The following is a 21967-nucleotide window of genomic DNA, read 5'->3' on the forward strand; positions in this document are numbered from 1 at the left end:
ACGTCACGCCTATGTTGCAAAAATTGTCTACTTCTCTTCAAAGGCTACATTTGACTTTCTGCAATATCTCTGGGTTTACCAGCTGACCCTGCCAGCTTTACTACAAATACACACTGTTTTCTTTTATTAAGTGATAAATGTAAAGTTGAGAGGATCCTTAAAATATCCATACATTTGTGTTAAGGAATTTGATATAATAAAATTTAGCCACACAAGGTTTTGCAACTTAAAACAGACTCAAAAAATGCTGATGATCCATTTGCAATGGATACCAAAAGCACAGCATGTAACAGTCAACAACTGTTAGGATGTAAAAGTGAAGCTCCTTTCTAACACTTCAAAATACTTAGTAGAGAGGAATACCAAGCTATGCATAAAAAGCACAAAATGTGTCACATGGCCTCTATATACAACTGTACTAAGAACAAAAAGTATTCTATTTGTACTGTTCTTGCTCAATTAAAAAAATCAGTAAGATGGCACACAATTCACTTTCTCATTATATGTGTGAGAGGAAAAAAAAAGCTTCAACATCTGGATTTTTTTCCCCCCTTGTTTACTCAAGGGAACTGCTGTCTCAAAGTATTTTTGAATTTTCAGTTTTCTGCAAGAGAAAGATACCATGATGAGATGTGTATACATACATTTATATATATATTAATCTCTCTTGAAGTTCTTGTTTTTGTGGGGTTTTTTTTCCTTTTAATTAACTCCTTTCTTACTGAAAAATCCCACATCTTGATTGAAAAACAAAACAAAAACACTTCCACGTCTGCCCTGTGAGAATGCTGTATTCCTCAAAGAAAGCAAAGGCAGATTGCCCATCTGAAGCTAAGACGACACCTAAATACTGTTCTTGAGAATTTGCAACAGCAAGATACTATGATGAGAGAATTTCATCTGACAGGTGCTTTAAAAAAAAATCCTTCATATACAGTCTGAATTAGAAAAATATTTTTATTTACAAGAGTAAATAATGTAGTGCAAGGAGAGTGGATTTAACCCTCAGTAATGCATAGATTGATGCAATTTATAGTCTATGATCTACATCATTTTGCAGACGTGCATGCACACCTGCTTTAAAGGTCAGACCTTTCCTACAGCCGCTTACCTGACAGCTTTAGATCAGACAGAAGACATTTGCACTCCATACTTATCCATATATCCCATCTAACATTTACCAAATAAACTGTCATTTTAAGAGGTGTCTTTAAGAGCTACCACAGAACATGAACTAAATCCTTTCCAATGTTATCTATGTAAGAATCCAAAAAGAAATTGTTCATTCACTTTGTGTCACCTGTTCACACTTAAATTTTCTTTTATTTATTCATTAGGGAAGCTACTTTCTTTGGCAGAGAAGGAAACATTAACTGTTGCGTCCCGCAGGGAATTGCTGACACACATGAAACTTTGACATTTCAAGGGTTAGCCAGCAGAACTACTATGTTATGATCATATTGCAAATCTTCCTGTTGTTTTTCTTTCAAAACAAAACACTTTTCACATCAAAGGGTTAGGATGGAATAAAAAATGCCAAAAAAAGTAACTGTTATCACTGCATGTACCAAAGTCCTGGTGGGTGTGCCATGGAACTTGGAAAGTGTTGGTGACTGGGTTTCACTTTTGTATCATTTCCATGCTTCCAACTCAGAAAACTCTGGTAACTTCACCAGTAAAATAAGCTGAAATGCAGTAAAGACAATTTGATAAGATATTAGATATGTGAGTAAAATTTCTTCATTAAAACCAGAGGGAGGTTTGCTCATTCTTCAATTAGGCAAAGACTTTGCATGTTTTCTTCCAGTTCTTCAATGTAATACAGTATGACCATGTGTTGGGTATAGTGAGATAATCTGCATTATCTTTTTGGAGTGTTAAATAAGTTATAGAGGTGGTTTTCCTATAGTGGAGAAATTAGATCAGAGAATTCCCCTATGATTTTGGCTGTTGGACTGCATTATTAATGCCAATAACAGGGTTGGTTGCCAGTTCTTAGATTTGTAGTTGTTCATATCCCATCTTCCTGATGGGACATCAACCTTAAGAAAACTACACTTCAGCTTGTAACAAGAGGATTCTGGAGGTTTGAATCCTGATGTGCTAAATCATTTGAAAAAGTAGATTCATCTTGCTGTACTAGTCTGGTAGCATCCTCGTTGCTATTCCCTGAAGAAGAAGGTTCATCTGATGATGGTTCTGATCTTGTTGCAGGAGAGTTACGGGCTTCGGAAAAACATCAAAAGAAATGATTAAAAAAGACCCCACTGCATCTAGGAAGTCTATTCATCAATATTTAAATATTATGTGGATATAAAATCACAATATAAAGATAATACTCAAAGGTTATGAAATATCAAAAGAAGAATATCTGTAACTTTAACTATGTATGTTGTACATACGCAGTATGAGTCCCAAGTTACATCAATTATAGCTAATAAAAAAGGAAAGTGGCGTTTCAGAATTATTTCCATAGTCAGTGTATTATTCACAGTTACATGTCTTAAATGCTATCTCGGAATGATAAAATTAAAATAATCTTTTTATATTTAATGGGTTTTTTTTTTTAAATACTGTTCCCTACAGGTGTGGGTTGTCAACGTGGAAAGCAATTTTTTCTGTATTTTATTCCAGAAATATGTCAGAAAACAGTACTTTCTGACATAGGCTTAAGCTGCCTACTGTGGTTAAACCACAACATAAGAAAATGTATTTAGTGGAAGAAATTATTTTCATAACTGGTAATATTCATTTCACAACTTCCCGATCAAGATCCTGTCTCGCAATTTAAAGTGAAACACTTGGTTGAAGCTGGCAATGCTTTTTAAATGACGACTCATTATTTTTGCATGTGATGGTAGGGTTTTTTTTTCCCCTTTCCTGAGCAATGTAGTTTTGTCTCTGATATCTCTTTCAATATGGTGAGAAAATAATGGGAGTTTTAAGAAGCTGAAGTCTGGCGTTTTGTTTTCTGTCCCTTAATATTCTCCGTCCCATCAGAACACAGAACATACAGGAAACCTTTCTAGTTTAGAACAAGAGGAGTCTGCAAGTGCTGACTGAATATATTTACCGATTCTGTTACTGGTCTGAAGAGGCTGAACCGCCTCCTCCTTTCTCCCACCTTGTATCTGAACGGATCCAGTCATATGAAACAGGGAACACAGTCTCATTGCATATTGTGGAGACAACATATGAAATTAAAGTCATATAATTACCCCAAGAATACTGCATGTTGAGACATGGGAAATAATCTTTTATTTCCAGTCATAATCTCCTGCAGTGAATGTTTTTATTAAGAATCTCCTTTATCAAGGCAAATTCTCCAGAAACCAACAGGTTTAAACCTATGCCTCGCTTCGTCCACCCCTTTTCAATGATCAAAAAATGACTTGTGTGTCAAAGAAGTTGCTGTTCAGAGGTAGCTCTACCAAATCTAGAATCCCTGCTTTTATTTTTGAAGTTTTTACTGAAATAAAAAGATCGCTCCTCTTTCTTTGGTTTTACTATGACAAATACTTACCAGATAAAGACTGAAAATACTGCACTGCAAATGCAACCAGAATCGATAAAAGAAAGGTTCCCATGAAGTAGATCTGTGACGGTAAGTTTAAAAACATGAATTAGAGCAGTGCAAAGCCAAGGTAGTGCTCCAAATGAACTGTGGATGTACCAAAGTAGCAATACATACCAGAGTAGATTGTAAAATACTGTTCCAGAAAACTCTCACGTAAAAATAAAGCAATGCTAATGAGCATGGACTAATTGATTCTTGGTTACTATTATTCCAGCACCTACAAGAAGAAGATTAAAACAACTAATTAGGTTGCTCTACAATTTTGTGGCATCTGTCATCTTGGAATCTCATGTGGGTTTGCAGCAAACCTCAGTTACCCAGAAAAACAAGCAGATATTATCATCACTATCTCACAGATGGTGAAGTAAAAATTCATAGAATTACCAGATTAACTTCATTAAGCACAGAATACCTTACCCTAGGTGTATATTTTTATTTTATTATTAGTGAACAATGGGTCTAAGCATCCAGGCTACCCTTGCCAAGCAGCCACAGTACAAGGTCATACCCAAGATACTTTGTTTTAACTAATGTGAGTCAACGGCAGTAGGACTTGATTCAAGATTAGATGCACAAAATCTAGTTTTCTATGCAGGAGACTGGTCCCTAAACCCCCTTTAGAGACAATGGAGTACTACACAATGCAGTCAGAGCTTAAAGAGTGCTTTAGCTGACTAGCTATGAGGTATCTGTTGTGGGGTGAGCTGAGCTGCTTCTCAGTTCCATCACTTAGGACTTCACCACCTAGGGGCATTTATACAGCTAAATCACAGGCACCTATCTGAAGCTACAATTGATTCTTTTCTATCAAGCTGAGGAGGGAGGGGGGGTGTGTGTGTGTAAAGGTATGTGCCCTTCTGGACAAAAGGGCATGATGGTGGGAAATCCCTGCAGCACTGTCAGCTCTGGAGTTATTCTCACTGCAAAGCAGATAGATTTAGCCCAAGTGAAGGCAGAATTCAGACTCAAGCTTACAATCCCAGATGGACCAGCTGGTCCAGAAGCCCTGTTTATCTGACTGGTAATTTCATGTGGGGTGGAGCTAATTTAGGGTACAGGTTCAGGCTAACTGCAGTGAAGAACAATTTCAGCAGATCGTTGATGAATTGGCAGATGAAGTTTTAATGTTGCTATCATCTCCACTTTTTTGGGTCACACAACACTCCGTTCCAAAACGGAAGATAAACGCCTCATTCTTGGTTCACAGCCTCATGTATTAACTGTCAACTCCCCCTTCTTTAAATATCTGAAAGGCAATTCCACAAATCCACCAAATATTGTGTAAGCTTCCCATTCCCACTGTGCTTTTTAACACATGTTGCTTTACCAAGGGAAAGGAAACCTAAGTTCTGTACCAGAACCAGAGGTCTTTAGGTGGTTTGTGCATGAACAGTGCTGGCACAGGCAGTTCAGACAGCAGACCTGTAACCTTCTCACATATCTAATATTCTATGCCACAACATCTGTGTCAGGATGCTCTGGGGCACAGTGTGAGCAGAAACAGGCTGGAATGTCTTTGCAGAATAAATAGGAAGGACTACTATTATCCTAATTACATACTTCTAAATTCCGCATTAAAATTATGCTATATTTATCATTAAAAGATTGTTTTGGACAGTATACAAATTGTCAGTGCCTAACTTAGGAACTCAAATATACAGAATTGGAAAAGACCCCCTGGTTCATTAAATCTAGTCCCTGCTATTTCAGGTAACCACATATAATCAGGTCTCTTAAAACAGGCATAAACTGAAATATATTTAGGCAGTTTAAGCATTTCAAGCATGTTGACCTTAACCTGCTTTAAATCATACAAGTGAACAAAGTTAATAATTACAGCAGTTGCTGTTCTCCAGAGCAAATGCTACTCACATGGAAAAACAGAAGATTGATTAAGGGGAAAAAAAGACTCACCTGTAATAAAGTTCCTGAAGAAGTGAAGTATTGCTAGAATGCAATGCCTGATCAATCTGCAAGTGATCCAGAATGTAGGAAGGTATGGAGTTGCCCTCTTCTATGACAAGGGCCAAATTAAAGAAACCCTAAAAATAAAAAAGTATACACACTTTTTAACCATTAAATTTTCACGTGTATATTTAAGGTCTAAGGTAAGCATGAAGTATCTAAATAATTATAACTGTCTTCTATAAATTAATTTAGTATAATGTGATCTTCACTGAACAATTACAAGAGCCTTCTCTCCTAACCATATACCCAATACTGAAAATGCAAAAGAATTAGCATTCATTTGTTGTGACACCATTTTCTTAGAAACCATCTGGAAAAGATCTTATCTTTTTCATTTTCAGTTGGTCTTTAAACACAGCTACCATATCACACTGTAATCTTTTATCTACTACGGAAACATAGACTGAAAGCAGAAATGGATTCCTGTTCTGTTACCATTTAATTCCCCTCCACATAGCTCTACAGATCAATAGCAATCTGAATAGTGAAACTGAGAGCAGAAATTTGCTCCACACAATTTAAAACTTTAACCTTACCATTTTGACAAGTCTTAGGCATCCCTACGTCTTTTCAGAGCCATGAAGATGAACATACAGGAGACGTATTGCAGGGTTCCCCATCAGTTTGGCTTTCATGCTTTAAAGTAACTGTTCATGCCTCTCGTCTTTCCTTTGGTAGTTTAGCAGTAATGTTTTGTCCCAATATCCTCAAAACAGAACCCAACTTTGCTACCTCTAATAAATTCATGTACAAGATACTGTCTGGACACATTGTCATAGGGACAGGGAGAATAGAATATTGCACCCAGGATGCTTCAGGAGGCTCTGAGCGCAGGACACTTAGTGTTGAAATACTGCATGTCTCTGGTAATGTGACATGGTGTATCTTTTAATTATAAAACATATTACGATGAAGCTTTTGTTGGTAGAGTGAACAAAATTCACCCTAGGATTCACTCAATATACCAAGGGAAATGGAACAGTTGTCTTGTTTATTTCCTAAAATAGCAGAGGATAGGACTGGAATAAAACTCAGCAGTCTATTAATTCTTCCCCTTGCAGGAGCAAAAATACCAAGGTCACAACAAAATCAATTGTGTTAAGGCAGGGTAGCACTGAATTAGGCCACTCAACTTTAGCTTTCAAAACAGCCTAATTCTAGGACTGTCCGTCTACGCTAGGTTTACCTTCTGTTATGAAACAGCAACTATTGACTCACATAGTATTTTGAAATAATTGTAAGTTATTCTAGCAGGTCTCTTCAGTGCACAAACGTAGCCAAGCACAATAATCAGTCTCATGTGAATCCTCAGATTGTTCTAAACTCTGATGTTCTTTTATAAACACATTACAACTGCAGACCCACCTGTGAATCTCCCTCTAATGCAGCTTGTGCATACATCCGCATTGAGAGCTCAAGGTCTTTAGACTGGTTCTGGTAACCATAGTAGTAGAAATCACCCATCTTCAAATAAGCTGTGGAAGAAACCACTAGCAGATTATTTAGAATATTTGTAGAGATAGAATTAACCAACTATTAATGCAATGGAGAAGTTAAGAGCAATTCTATTTAAAGCAGCACATCAAAAAAAAAAAAGTATTCTTTCTCTGTGGTTGTCCCTGTGGCTACTTTACATCAGGCTGACTACTGAAAATATTAATCCGGGCTGAAATTTCTCATGATTTCTCTTTAATGAATGTAGTGAATGATATTGCTACTTTTACAAAAACTAGACTTAGAGACTTTAGACTAAGTCTCAAAGACTTAGAGACTTTAATACTGTTTTCGTTCTTCACTTGCTGAATCTGTCTTTGGGCAACCTGTAGCCTTATTATTCACGTTAGCCCTACTAACTTGATGAGACTTAAAAACATGCTACGTGCTTGTTCTGTACCTGTCACTATGGTGGCTGAACCCATCCCAAAAGTTACAGAACTTTGCTGATGATAATTTCATTAGTTTCAAACCCAACCCAACCCAGAACGATAGGTATAGAATTTTCCTGGTCTAGAAAGAAGCAAAGCCCAGCAAGTATTTTACAAACATCTGTCTGTGATATTGCACAGTAATGAAATGCGCCAACAGAGTGGGCATTGACCCAGACAGGAGTAAGCATAACATTGCACTAATCTATGCTAAGAAGTTTAAAGACTCCCATGGCCACGTCTACATTAACTGACCTAAGCTTTCCCTAAATGGTTTGAAACACTTCTACACCTTTCCTTGCACGTCTACAGCAGCTGCCTAGAAATCCCACCTGTTTTTACAGGGGACTATAGCAGAGGTTTTCCAGGAAACAAGTCGGTCACTGACCCAAAGGCAAAGGCAGAAATTCTACATGGATGGCCTGGCACAGATGCAGAGTGGAAGGCCACGAATGCTGTAGTGAATCATCAGTAAGAGAGTTCCCCTCAACCGTATCAACTGTGTCATTCCAGCCCTGGCCCACAGAGCACTCCTGCAATAGGCAGTGGCTTTGAGGTCACCCTGTGTTGCGCTGATAACACAGCCCTGGGAATCTCTGCTGCCAGGTTTAGACTCTCCGTCCCAGGCCCTACACTGGGGATTTGATCCTCCACTACTGCAGAGAGGGGTCTGAGATAAAACTCCCCTTATGTTACTCATGTGAGGAAGAGATAAAGTAATAAAATCCTTCCCCTGTTGAAGCCAGCAAGTCTTCTCTCCTTCACTTCAATGGAATCACAGTCCCACCCCATGAGTGTGACCTTCAGAAGCTTCTCTAATGGAAGATTGTACCAGTGGATCTGCCAAAGGGCCATCCAAACTGCACCTTGCTAAGGCATCTATAAACTCCTCACAAAAGCTAACAGGGTTTGTTGGCTCCCATGGCTTCAGGCTGTATGAATGTGGTATTCAGTTTCCACGCTGCTGTGTATTTAAATGAATAGCTTGAATTATTTTTACACTCCACTTTCCCATGTGCTTATTACAAAGCACTTAAACCTTCTTGTGAGACAATCAGATCAGTGTTTTCAAATACTTTCAAAGGCACCAAAATGACTTAGTCACTGAAGTCACAAATGTGGTAAAATTTAAGGCCAGAGGAATGTAACTTATATGTAAATAAACCTTCTCTTCCAGAAAGACTTTTTTTTTTTTTTAAACAGAGAATCCTTTAGTTCCCCAAGGTAAGCTGTGCCAATGTTAATAAACTCTGTACCCTAACAGAAAAACTCATAATAAATTAGATAAGGAATTCTTTAGCCTTCATTAGTTTCTCATGACTCAATTATGATAAGGAAGTATATTTGCTTTTGGATTTTCTCTTTGATAAACTAAACAGCATGAGCTCCTAAAGTCTACTGCTTTTTTTTTTTTCCCCCCCCTTAAACCTTGAGTCAATTGCACAGGCTCCTAAATATCTAGCCCTTTCTCAGGGCTTAGCTTTTTTATTTTATTCAAATTTTATCCATTTTATGCCATAAAAAAGAAATTCTCAGAAAAGCTGTGCTGAAACACAACACTTAAAATACTTTTTTTCTCCCTGATATTCCTATCAAAACACTAAAAAGGAAATGTAGGATAAGCAGGGATTACTCTTCCCTTAACTTGCTCACTCACATAGAATTTGTAACAAACATAGTTCTTGAAACTAAAAAAAAATTGTAAAATTAAAATTCAGAAAGAATTCCTTATACATACCAAATGAGGGTGCATTGACTTGCGAAACAGAGAAATTGTAGTATCTCCAAACACAATCAGTCGCTAGGTATTTCCTTGCTAGGTCCTGGACAGAAAATAGTTGATCCATTCATATCACAGACAAGAGATTAGGATCACATTATTATTAACAAGTGTTCCTTTTAGGATAATGAGTTGTGAATACATTTACTTACTGGTCTTTCTTCACAGATGTGTGCTAAATTTGACTGTGACACTTCAATCCCAGTTTCAGCTGCTAAAACATAATGCAGCAGAGCTTCATGCCTAATGTTAGATAAAATAAATTAGTGAAAAACCTAACAAAAATAACATGCATTTTAGTTATAGTTAAAAAAAACCCCACTAAATAAGTTGATAAAATCACCTAAGAGCAAAACTGGCACAGGTTTAATAGCAAGAGGCTGGCAAACCCATGCAACAGCTACATCTACTGGCAATGCTTGGTGTAACAAGCCATGCTGGATCTCAAGAATTTGCAGTTTTCTCTCTTGTATTGAAGCTAGATTGGCTCCAGTGTGCATTTACTCTAAGTGCAAGACTGATGATAAAGTTGAATTGATATTAAGCCCAATTATATATTTAAATGTTTCAGATAAAACATTAAGAGACTCTTACCTCCTCCACTTAAAAAAATCCGTAATTAACTTAGCTGTGTATCTATCTGTCAAACATTCTCATCTGAGTACTTCTTTGGTATGCTTTACCCCTTTTATTTCTATGACTCGTTTGTCTTGTCTTTTTAGACTATGGGCTCTTTGGAATAGGAATTGTCTCTCATTATATTTGAATGTGTGAATAAACTAACAGTCTCAGTCCCTCTATGGACTCTAGGCACCTTACTGGCTGTAAGCAAGTAACAAAAGCTAATTCTGCATTTGCAGCATAGCAATTCAGTATTGCAGTACAGTGGTACAGCACTGCTCATGATTCCAGAGGACAGCATCTCTTTCATGTTCTCTGTCACTCATCTACTCAATACTATGAAGACTAAGCATTCCAAATTAAGAGGAAGTCTTTAAAATTATGTGTTTGGTTTTAAAATGACAAGATTAAAAACCCACTTTGTGTACTGTTTTCCTACTAAAGCTTCCTATTAAAGGGTCATGTTTCCAGTGATTTTCTCCACAGCACAAAGCTAAAACCATTGCAAGTTTCAGGGTTCAATGGTTTGTTTAACTGGAAGCAAATATAGTTAAATACACATTTCACTTCAAGAGTAGGTGCTTAAGCAAAGAAACTTTAAATGAAATTGTGAAGGCAGTTGCCCTTACAGAATTAGGAGATGTAACCTCCTGTTTCCCAACTGCTTCTGCAAGATTACAAATTCTTCCTTGTACTTGCCCTGTAAAAACATCTGGGACAATGGAGACCTGGGTCCACAGAAGGAATTCAGGATACCTAAGCTGGGAAGTTAGTTCTTCTGATCCTTAAGTCTCAAAGGGCAATTCAGAAAAGAAACTACATTTAAGGCCTTTAAATCAGTCTCTGAAGATCAAACTACCATGACTAACAGGTGTGTAGAACACGTGGCTGCTAACACCAAAGACTGAGGAACACGTATTACTTGGTCTGCTTGGCAGTGTAAAAATTTACACCTGTGCAAGATACATGAAGGAAATACCCAGAAGCAAAGACTTCAACATGAGCATAATCCTAAAACCAGAGGTAACTAGGACTTGTATTTATAAGCGACTATCCATACACTCCCGGTCACTGGTATCTCAAGTGGGACTCCAGCAGATTTTTCCTCCTAGCTGTTGAGACCAGACCTTCTGGGATCTTAATACCCTACCTGTCATGTGCACAGGACTTTCATGAGACTGTATGCAGAGTGAGCTGGGTAGAGTCACATCAGCTGGGTAGAGTACATCAGAACATGCTACAAAAACATTAACTGAGAGTTTTTCAGTGTTAAAAAATGAGGTCAAGTCTCAGGAGAAATATCTGTGATGGACCAAATAAAAAGAAACTTCTAGGAATGAGTTACTCTAGAACAGTCCACTGACAGTTTCCTGTAGATCTCCTAAGCCTGAAGCACTAATTAAGTACTAGCAGGGGGGCTGCAGGACTAAACAAGCCATTTTCTTAATCACGTATGACAGTCTGATGTCTGCACGTACAGTATCTGATGCTCATGCCTACAGGTTGCTGCAAAAATGGGGTATTAACCTGGAGGCTATTTTGAAACCTCTTGGTTGGCTCATTGGATATTGTGGCCTCCTATTATGCCTTACAGAAAAGATAATATTAACTATATACAAAAAAAGAACAAATCGAATCCAGCAGCCTGAGTTTTCATGACATGGAGTTATACAGAAGAGAGAAAAGAAAGTGTGGGTTTTGGAACTGAGGGAATAGTAAAAGTGAAAGGTGTTCCTCTGGCTAATCCAGTGCACATTACACACTACATTACTATGGGATGAAAACCACAGACAGCAGATACAACACTATTTCACTCTACAAACTCCCTCTTTTTCACTTGATTCTGTCAGAACTGTTGAATTATGCTTCAGGTCAAGTCCTCCTTCCCTTTATGTCAATGAGTGTTTTGCTACTGATTTCAGTGGTGCTGCTATTTAGGGTTTGGTTTTTTTTTGAGGTGATGGCCCAAAGTTCATTATTTTATCATGCTATGAAGTAAGTGAATAATAGAAAATGAATTTGAAGAGAACAGAACAAGCATACCATGAAAGTTCCAGATAAGCATTGAGAGCTTTTCTGATGACATGACCTAAGTAACCATTCTTCTCTGCAATGTGTTTTGCCCAGCTGTAGAAAAGAACAGACAATACAAAATGAACAGCTGTGCTCGAGTAATGTTATCCCAACCCACGCTAACTGAAAGGACACAAAAGGATATGGGATCACGTTCTGACTTCTTCCTTAAGGCAAACTACGGGATTTCACAGTAATTGCTGCATCAGTCTTGTAACGGTAGACTGAATGAGAACATTTTGTCCATTCACGTCCATGAGCATATCAGAGACATCCTATGTTTTTTCTTGGCAAAATTACTTTCTTTTTTGTTTGTTTTTTTGGTAGAGAAAACAAACATAGTTAATAGGCACTATAACTAATTATCTGTCTTTTTCTTGATGCAAAATACCAGTTCTACCATATCAGGAGCCTGATAGTTCTTGAAAATCAAATAAGCATGGCTTTGTTACATACAACCTCTCCGAGTTGTTCCAGAAAAGATGACTACTAAAAGTACTCAGCATCTCTCAGAATCTACTGGTCATTTAAACAATACTCATGTGGATCAAACTTTACTGCAGAAGAACCTTTTGTCAAGGAGGTAAGCACCATGAATTACAAGATATTTAGACTATGGACTTAAAAATTCACCAATTTTCAAAATATTCCCACCAGAAATACAGTCTCCTTTATCAAATGGTTTCATTCCTTACATTACAGCTTTTTCTGGATCTCTAGGGAAGTCTTCCATATTTCCTGTGATGTAGTACAGAGAACATCGCAAAGTCCCTTCTATATGTCCTCCTTGGGCAGCTTTATAGAAATAGCGTGCAGCAACTGTCTGTGAAGAAACAAGACACAATTAGCAACTCTGCTTTATTAATGTTTATTAAGTTTTGTTTCCCAGGACTCATCTCATGAAATGAATTAAAAGAGGCAATTGGCTAATGAGGGCAAGCCAGTTTAACTACTTTTAATGTACTTAGGTGAACTGAATTCTTTTCTTCTAACTTTTTAATAGCTTAGGTTGGAAAAAGGATTTTAAAAACATAAATTCTGGTAATACCTTGAATGTCAAATAGAAAAGTATCTAACTGTGTAACTAACACCTGATAGCATACAAGTCTTGTGTGCACTGACAAAAGTAAAATTAGTTATTCACTAGCAGGGAGATTAATAAGAGACACAGAACAGGACTTTTACAACGGCGATGCCTAAGTGAAGGCTGGGGAGCAGTGGCAATGCTCAGTACGTCCAGCAGTGCACAACCACAGTGCTCAAGCCTCTGAAACTGGCTTATAAAAGATAACACAGGCTGAGTAGGCAGGGCCAGGGCTGCAGAAACGGGAGGGCTGTGTGATTCTCCATGTTTTACACTCAGAAGCAGTAATCTGTAATGTAAACCAAAGCAGCATACAGCCTGAAATAATTTGTTTCAGGAAATTTTTAACCATTCATTTTTTTTTGAGGTGATGGCCCTAAGTTAATTATTTTATCATGCTATGAAGTAAGTGAATAATAGAAAATGAACCACATATATTTTCTGTGAGTGAGCATGGACTTCAGAGTGAATAAAGAAACCTGGGCACTTTTAGCAGTACTCTTATAATCAGTCCACTCTGAAATGTGTATTTCGGTCCCCACGGAAGGAAAACGTTTTTGTCAAATGCATGTGTTGGTGAGCACTGCTGCTGTTGGCAGTAGAAATGCTCGCTGTCTGGAGTATATCCAGATTTCAGAACTCAAAGGCCACACTGGAAACACCTTTTAGCTTCAAGGACAAGGTCTGCTTGCATTTATTACAGCCTATCTCACTATGTTTGTGCTGTTGGTCATGAACTACCTACACAGAGCATTTTTTGCAAAGTTAATTAGAAGAAATATAACCAAAGTAGACCCTTCCTATTATGCAAAAAGAACTTTTCTCATTGACATGTGAAAAATTAAATAAATGGACCATGACACAGAAAGACAAGTCAAAATAGTGCAGTTTATCAGAACTATATTAAACAGTTACATATGGAAGTCTGGCTTGAAGGTGTTTTATTGCAGTTCTGACGTTCACAGAAGCTATGTGAATGTAGCATAGCTAATTACAAGTTCAGGGACAAGGTTCTGCTGCTTTCACCTATTGTGGAAAGCATCCTTTCCCTATATCCTTTCCAATCTAAAACTGAGAGAAACCAAAAGGATCACACGATGCGAGAGTACACACTATCCTGGCTGGTGTCACCGGAAGGAGGAAAGCAGAGGCAGTCCCTGGAGCTAACCCTGCACCTGCTTTATTTCTAAAAATTAAAGGAACACAAACACACGCACATAAGTATGACTGAGATGTATGAGTAACACCTCTCTATAACCAATCTGACTGAATTCCCCAGTAACACTCTTCTTTGTGATAAAAGGTATCAAAATCTGACTCAGAGTGAACACAGCAGTCTCAAGAAAGAAGCAAAAACTTCTAAACTGGGCCCATATGTAAGAAATAGTACTATTAAATATTTACTCACTTGATTTCTACCAGGTACTCCAGGGTAAATCCCATCTAAATAAAGGACACCAAGGTTGTATGATGCATCTGGATTTCCCAATTCTTCAGCAATTAACCAGTGTTCGGCTGCTTTTCTGTAGTCTCTTTTAAAATTGTGGTAATACCATCCCAATCCATTCACTGCCTGGGGCAAGCCCTTAGGGAAGGAGAAGAGCAGTCTGAGATCACACGTTTGATTCTGCTTTGGGTCACTTCGCAATTCCAACCTTCTGCTTGACTTTGGATGCTCTTGTGACCTTGCCTATCTAGATGCCTGGCACAAGGACCCAGCCATAATTACACTGATCTGGGACTAAGGGATCTAAAGCTTTTCTGGCTTTTTTCATGCTATTCTTCTTCATGGCCTCATATTGAGAGCAAGGAATAAGACTCCAGGATCGTCTTCTTCTATAGAATCTCAGCCAAGTCTGCATTCAGATTTGTACTTGTTAACAAGAACAAACTGCGACTGTTTTCACCTGTTTCCTCTGCAAAGCCAAAATGGGACACCTATTCTTGTAAACACCCAGAACCTGGCTGACAGCATTAGCAATCAAAAAAACACTTCTTTTAAACTACAACATTTCCCTAAGAATAAATAGGAAGCAATGAAAACAGAACTTTGCGATGCTGTTTTCAAAATGTATTTGACCAACACTATGCAGATCTGCTTCAGATAGTGCTACATGCTATTACTAAGTTGCATCTTTGCATCAATAATTTTGGGTCAAGAGAAGAAAATCCTCCTGGGACAATATTTATTTTGGTTGCAATGAGTCACCGTCTCCTTGCATAAACTGGTGGATCACATGGCGGCTGTAAGTATGCCAGCAGTTCAAATTACTCTGTACCAAAAACCATGAACATGCTATTTACTCTTATTTTATAATGTATGTTTAATAACAACCATGCCAGAACAGTGACATAAGGTAAAAGCTACCTAAAAAAATCTCAGTGCACAAATACAAATTACTTACTTGCTACTGTTGGCTTCTACACTGCACAGTCTCCTTCTGTAATCTCTGTAGAAGGAACTGCATACTACTAGCACTTACAAAGGCCCTCTGGAAAAGCATTCCTTTTCCTTTCAGATTCGAACAGTGTTACTAGCTTATCTATTAAAATGCAAAAGCAGTTAAACTTTTCAATAATTATGGTGTTATTTTTCTATAGAAAATGTGCACTGGAGCATAAAACCGTAAGCATCTGGGTTTAAGAAGAGTAAGGAAATTGTCTCTAGGATGCTTCCTGGAATCTGTTCCTCAGATCCTGAGTCAGGGGAATTTTGATCACACTGTGAAAACCACTCAGTTTATTCAAGCCTTTCCCAAACAGGCAGTAGAACAGGTAGTCTCTCCTGTTTCAAAAGAATGATAGAACCAGCACAATTCTTTTCTGATGGTAGTCAGCAGTGAAGTCCTATTGTCATTTTCAGTAATTTAACTAGTTCTGGTTCTAGAGCTAGGAAGGCACTCAAGGTCTAGGCACTCTTTTATTTTTATACTAAGGACCAGATCATGGCCTGACTGTACTAGATCATTAAATGGAGTGAGGCTCCTCTTCTCTGTGCTGCCTGTCAATGTTTCCCCCTGCTATGGAAAAACCAGAAGGCTTTAGGAGATCCAGGTCTTCTCCCCGAAGTAGAGAAGAGCTGGCCAGAGAGAGCGCATACAGTCTTTTTCCAGTCACCAGCATCCCCTGGAGGAGCAGAGAGAACTAGTAGAGAGCTCTAAGCAGAGAGAACTAGCCATAAACTGCCACAGCTCACGGGTGGTGGGACAGGAAGCCATCATTCTTCTGAATTCAGCTCGTGTGCTGCAGGAATGCACCACCGCTCAGTGCAGACTGCGGAAATACAATCCAGACCTCAGTCTTTGCTCTTTTTCATTCACATTACAACTTAAAGATGCTCTGTTATTATAGCAAAGCCTGCTGGCATGGATTTTCAAAGATGGCAGTTATCTCTACCTGACTCTGGAGAGATCACCATGTCAAAAGCTCAAGCCTAGTAGGCAATCCTGTGAAAAAACATATCTAGTATGGTCTAGAAGAAAATGCTTAGGAACATGAGGCAACAACATACTCCTGGATCAACTATTCATTCTGTAAGTCACTTAACTATCATAAAGATCCAAAAGATATAAGTAGAGAGAATTCTTTTTCTTCCATAGAAATTTTGGCTGATTTTGAGTGGTCTAGTCTCCAAATATGGGGAAATAAGGTTTTCACCATTCATGGTGAAGACACTGGGAGAAGCAACTAGTATTTATACAGAATTATGATAATATATATTTTATATAAATCAGAGTTCATTATTATTAGCACCTGGTATAGGACTTGTACAGCAAAATATTTATTACATTTTACCTTGGCTGCGGCTTTCTTCATCAATTCCAAAGCAAGTTTTGTATTCTTTTTCACACCTTGGCCCTAGGAAATGGATATGTGAAACGATCATTGTTTATAAATACAGAATACAGGCTGATGAAAATTCACATATACACATTCAAAATGCATTTGAACATAGATACTATTATTTACTAAATGTTATTCATCTTTAAACAGTTACAACAAAAAAGCAGCTTTGTGCTCATCCTTTATTTGCAGCTTTACAAAATCTCAATGATTCAGTCTAGGAAAAATTATTTCACCAGTCGATCCAAGTAGTTTTTATGGGTAATAATATCACAGATCTTTAATTTTTGGCAACTAAGGAAGAATGATTAGCATTCAAAGGTGCATAGATTAGTCACGATTTGGCAACGAGTATGAGCTCTCAGCTTTCCTGAAAAGGATGTCAGAGTGTCTCCAGAGGAAATACACAGATGTTATGCTGATGATGTCCATATAAATCAATTCCAGACATGGGTCAAACAGCCTATGGGTGCTCAAAATTAACACAAGCAAAACTTAAGCAAGCATTTTGTAGAGAACAGACCTCCACTGTGGAAGGAATGAGATGAAGACCTAACAGTTCTTCACTAATACCTCTAACCTTTAGTACTGTTCAATGTCTTATGGGTGACACCACTTAGCTGATACAGCTTATTTGACTCAGGTGGGGTTATGCCTGAGTTTAGCCTCTGCTGTCTACTGCTTCTAGCAGGGAAAAACTAACTACTTAATTCCTGCCAAAAAAAACCCTCCCAGAGATCTAATAAAGGGCATTCTAAGAAAGGATCGAACTTTCACCTACATCTCTACACCAAGGCCTATGCCTACTAGCTGGTTATATTTTTGAGGTGACAAACCATTAGGAAAAATTAGGATCCACAATTTAGGTGGTGTTTTGATCCTGAATCTGGCTAGGAACAAAGTGACTAAACTGCTTTTAACTTGCTCTTTTTAAAATTTTTGTGCCTATCTGGTAAAAATCAACATTAGCTTCATAACTATTGATTGATTTTCAGAGTAAATCTAAAAGCACTTGTATACACTCTCACAGTGCGCCACTGCAGGTAACTTACAAACATCCATGTCATAGGAATGACTTTTTTGAAGTGAAAGTATGAAACATGACTTACCTTAAATAACACAATGGCATAATCATATATTAACACTGGATCTTCTGTTTCTATTGCACCCTTTGCATACCATTCTATTGCAGCTTCAGGATTTTTTGCTACTCCTTGTTGGCCCCAAAACAGCATCTGAGCCAATCGTTGCTAGAAGAAAACAACATAGGCACTAATGTCATAAATGCTAGTATTGAAACTGGAATTGCAGGAACAGACTTTTGCAGGCTTAAATGGATTTTAAATATGTGAAGAAACTAGTTACGCGTCCTCAACAGTTTGAAACCAACTAGTTATCAGTAATATTCAGAGAGCTTCCCAGTCGTGAAAGGTACTGATACTAAATCTACAGCAGGGTTATTTTTTACAGCTGTCAGTACCACGAAAGTCTGGCTTGATTTAAGTGCAGAGGTAAGTTAAAGGCAGATTTGATGCATGCAAATGGCTCAGTATTACAACATATTGCTGCTGGTCTCAGATGAGCAGCAGTAACTGCACCGTGTCAAATACAAACTCAGGGAAAATGATCAGAGAAGGAGGTTGCTAAGTCTTGAAAACCCTTCCCTTTTGCCTAGCATCATCGTTATAGCTTTTTGCATGGTTGCTGGACATTATCAGACAGAAGCATGGGCAATAGTTAAAGCTCATAAAAAAGAAGCAATTCTGGGTGGAAAGAGAAAACATCTATCTGCTTCACCCTCCTCCACAACTTTCCTACATAGTCTATAGATGTACATACATGATGTGTGTATAAAATCAAGAAAGGGGAAAAGTATTACTTTATACCTGTGCAGCTGCATTTCCTCTTGTTGCTTCATGTTTTAACCACATAAAGACATCACCATTTTCTTTCGTTTGAGCTTTTAGCAGTTCATCATCCATCAGCCTTATAGTTTCAACAAACGCCTGAAGAGTAGGTGAACAGAAAAGAAACTGTTACACAATGAATTCATACATCTGTCACCAAAATGAAAATGTTGCCCGTTTCCTGTTTATCCCTAAACATTTGTGATCAATTCTGCATTTTAAAATTCTCACCACCTCTCTGCTGGCCAGTTCATTAAGAACCATCCTTACATCCAGGGTAAAAAACATTTACTGCTTTGTTACAGTACAAAACTCTGAGTCCACTCTACACTGGAAAGACATGCCAAGACCTCAACAACTGAAAAAAAGCCCCACCTTTGCAGTTTTAAATGCACTTAATAATGGCAAAGAAGTGCTTTTAAGCCTTTTAAGGCTTTTTACAGAAATCTCTCTTAAAAGGTAAAAAAACAGGCTGGAAGAAAGCTTGATGAAGCACTCTTATCTAGGTGGCTGTCTTTGATTGCTGAAGAACTAAAAATCAGCAATCTCTATTTTTTGTACAATAATAATTCTTTCTGATAAACCAGGATCCTAGTACTGGCCTTCCTTGAACAATCTTTACAGATAAAGTTGTGTTACCTCCTGTTTAACAGCTCATTCTAAAATAATTTTATTGTAACTTTATCTCATCAGATAGCTATTTAACAGCCAAATCTTTACATTTGATTATAGAAAAGGTGTAAGTATGGAGAGGACAATTCATCTTTTGCATGAATTTCATGAAGCTTGGCTATTGAAACAGCAGATCAGTTGCTTAATATACACATCCAATTACATTAATAATTAAAAATCTGAGTGAGGAATTAGGGCCCAAGAATAAGACTTAGACTTTACTGAAAGATAGGCATGTGGACAATTCTGAGGATTTGAGCCTAACTTTGATTTGGTTTCCCCCTTGCTAAGAAATGGACTAATGACACCTACGTATAATTTGGGGGATTTTGTAACAATCATAGCATGATTTGGGTGGGGAAGGGACCTTTAAAGATCATTTAGTCCAACATCCCTGCCATGGGCAGGTTCATCAATCAGATGAGCTAATGTTTGTAAATCAAGACAAAAATGTTCTGGCCACATAATTAATATTAATACATGAAAAGTCATTTCACAGAAAACAAATTCAGATACACTTATAACTCTTTTACCTGTTCCCCTTTTATAGTGTGTTGATCCAACGATGTCTTTATTGCAATATTACTGTAATAAGCATACGACAGCTCCAAATCAAGTGGATAGTTATTAATGCCCTGGTAATGTTTATAGCCAAGATTCATCACAGCAAGTCTCTCATTCCCCTGAGCACCAACCAAGCTATACAGCAGCCCCTGGCAAAAATCAACAAGACATAAACAAAAGTGAATTCACTGCACATCTCACAAGTTTAACACTTTGGTGGAGATTTACAGGGAACAGTCTTCATACTGGTAGCTGATATCCTAGCTGTACCATGTAAACACAGTTATGGCATCAATCACAGTGCTGAAGTAGTTAAAATATCTTCTATATGTATAGAAAGATTTGAAAGAAAAACTGGACTCTCTAAATACTTGTCAAGTATTGCACTTACTCTGCCACCACTAAGTTTGCAGCAATTTTTTAATGCCGCTTGATTATAGTGTTAATTATACTCTGACACTTTTTATACCCAGCAGTGACTTAACTAGTATCACTGATGTCAACTGGAGTTTTCATACTGAATTCAGTGGAAACATATGGAAGTTAACAAACAGCACTTGAAAAATCTTACCCTAAGGATCTGACAGGACTAGAAGGATGGGACTTGTGGCTGACAAGGTTTCAGCACAAAGCTCCCTTGAGATACACGTTAATTGGTGCTAGAAATAGTCTAGGTACCACACATTTGCCAAAACCATTTTCAGCACTACTATTATTTTTCACCTGCACAGTCATAAAAACAGTGGTGTCCCACCTGCACTGTATATTAAATTACCTCCTACACTATCTGAAGCAGATCCAATAATGAAATTACTTAGCATCCATAATTAGCATTAGGTATACTCCATAATTAGGGTATAAAAAGGCTCCTGTCTAAGGTTTCTTGTGTTTCAGAAACTGGAGTGAGCTTGGTCTCAGATTAGCCTCTTAGGGGTTCTTCTGATTTAGTATCCTGTAACCACATTAGGCAGATCTATTCTTTATGACAATTTTATATTACGCTATTATATCACAATTAAATATCTGTTGGCAATTTCAGTGTAGCCCTCTTCCAGCGATACATAAACATCTCCCCTTTACTTGACCTTGGAATGGAAGTGCATGGAAACATTTCAGTTATCTGCGACCTGCCTAAGAGGTCAGGAGTTCACGTGCTCTGCAGTTGCTCAGCTGAAGCATGGTCAATTTTTTTTCCAAAAGAAAAGTGTTCTATTTTGGTTACCTTTAATCATTTGACCATAATATACTCAGTGCCACATTTTTGCACACTGTAAAATGGGACTTCTTTCCTGACTGTACTATGCAACCTTTCCACTTTAGGACATTTGCCTAACGTGAGACTTTTTTCATACCCATTGACAAATGACTGTAGGTGACTCGAGGGTTATTACCTCATCCTACCTCCTCAGTGACTGGGAACAGCAGTATCTTCCATGCTGTTCACTTTATCACCATTTTTAAGTCTTACTAAATCATTGATTTCCTTGTTCTGGATGAGCAGGATAAAGATTCCCACCATCAGGGCTTCATAAAGACTTCACTGCCATCGGGCTATTTAGGAGTAGCTGTATTGGGGAATCCCTTCAACCACAGCAAGGATCTGGAGGCCATTTCACATTTTTAAATTCAATTGATCATAAATTCATCCCATTTCTAAATTGCCTTTAAAGGTAATTAATTTCACAGACATAACCAAACACATTAAATATACTACCTTTGCACGATCCACAGACACACCAAGCCCTGTTTCAAATACAACTGCAAGGAAATAGGAAGCCTTATGGTATCCACAACAACTAGAATCCACCAAGAGAGGGACAGAGGAGCCCACATTGCTGAGGCCATTGGCGCCGGACAGACCCTTTGCAACCTTCTCAAATATCCTCCGGCCAACTTCTAGAACTGTACCACTTCCATCTTCTAACACTAAAAATAAAACATAGGACTCACAGT

At 37.9% G+C, this 21967-nt stretch overlaps 1 protein-coding gene across 1 annotated transcript in view; it reads right to left on the reverse strand.

The window, feature by feature from the left end:
- Window positions 1-998: 998 nt before the first annotated feature.
- Window positions 999-21967, reverse strand: part of SEL1L3 (SEL1L family member 3) — a 33311-nt gene continuing 12342 nt past the window's right edge. The window contains exons 9-23 of the mRNA XM_009815053.2: window positions 21729-21934; window positions 19984-20163; window positions 18758-18877; window positions 17981-18121; window positions 16824-16886; window positions 14437-14613; window positions 12640-12767; window positions 11915-11998; window positions 9403-9493; window positions 9209-9293; window positions 6911-7020; window positions 5492-5619; window positions 3692-3794; window positions 3524-3596; window positions 999-2226 (exon numbers count right to left, since the gene is read on the reverse strand). Of these exons, the coding sequence (XP_009813355.2) occupies window positions 2060-2226; window positions 3524-3596; window positions 3692-3794; window positions 5492-5619; window positions 6911-7020; window positions 9209-9293; window positions 9403-9493; window positions 11915-11998; window positions 12640-12767; window positions 14437-14613; window positions 16824-16886; window positions 17981-18121; window positions 18758-18877; window positions 19984-20163; window positions 21729-21934 (1856 nt within the window). The 3' untranslated portion in view covers window positions 999-2059. The remainder of the gene's footprint in view (window positions 2227-3523; window positions 3597-3691; window positions 3795-5491; window positions 5620-6910; window positions 7021-9208; window positions 9294-9402; window positions 9494-11914; window positions 11999-12639; window positions 12768-14436; window positions 14614-16823; window positions 16887-17980; window positions 18122-18757; window positions 18878-19983; window positions 20164-21728; window positions 21935-21967) is intronic.

Source organism: Gavia stellata, chromosome 5 (genome assembly GCF_030936135.1).
Source record: "Gavia stellata isolate bGavSte3 chromosome 5, bGavSte3.hap2, whole genome shotgun sequence".
Taxonomy (NCBI): Eukaryota; Metazoa; Chordata; class Aves; order Gaviiformes; family Gaviidae; genus Gavia; species Gavia stellata.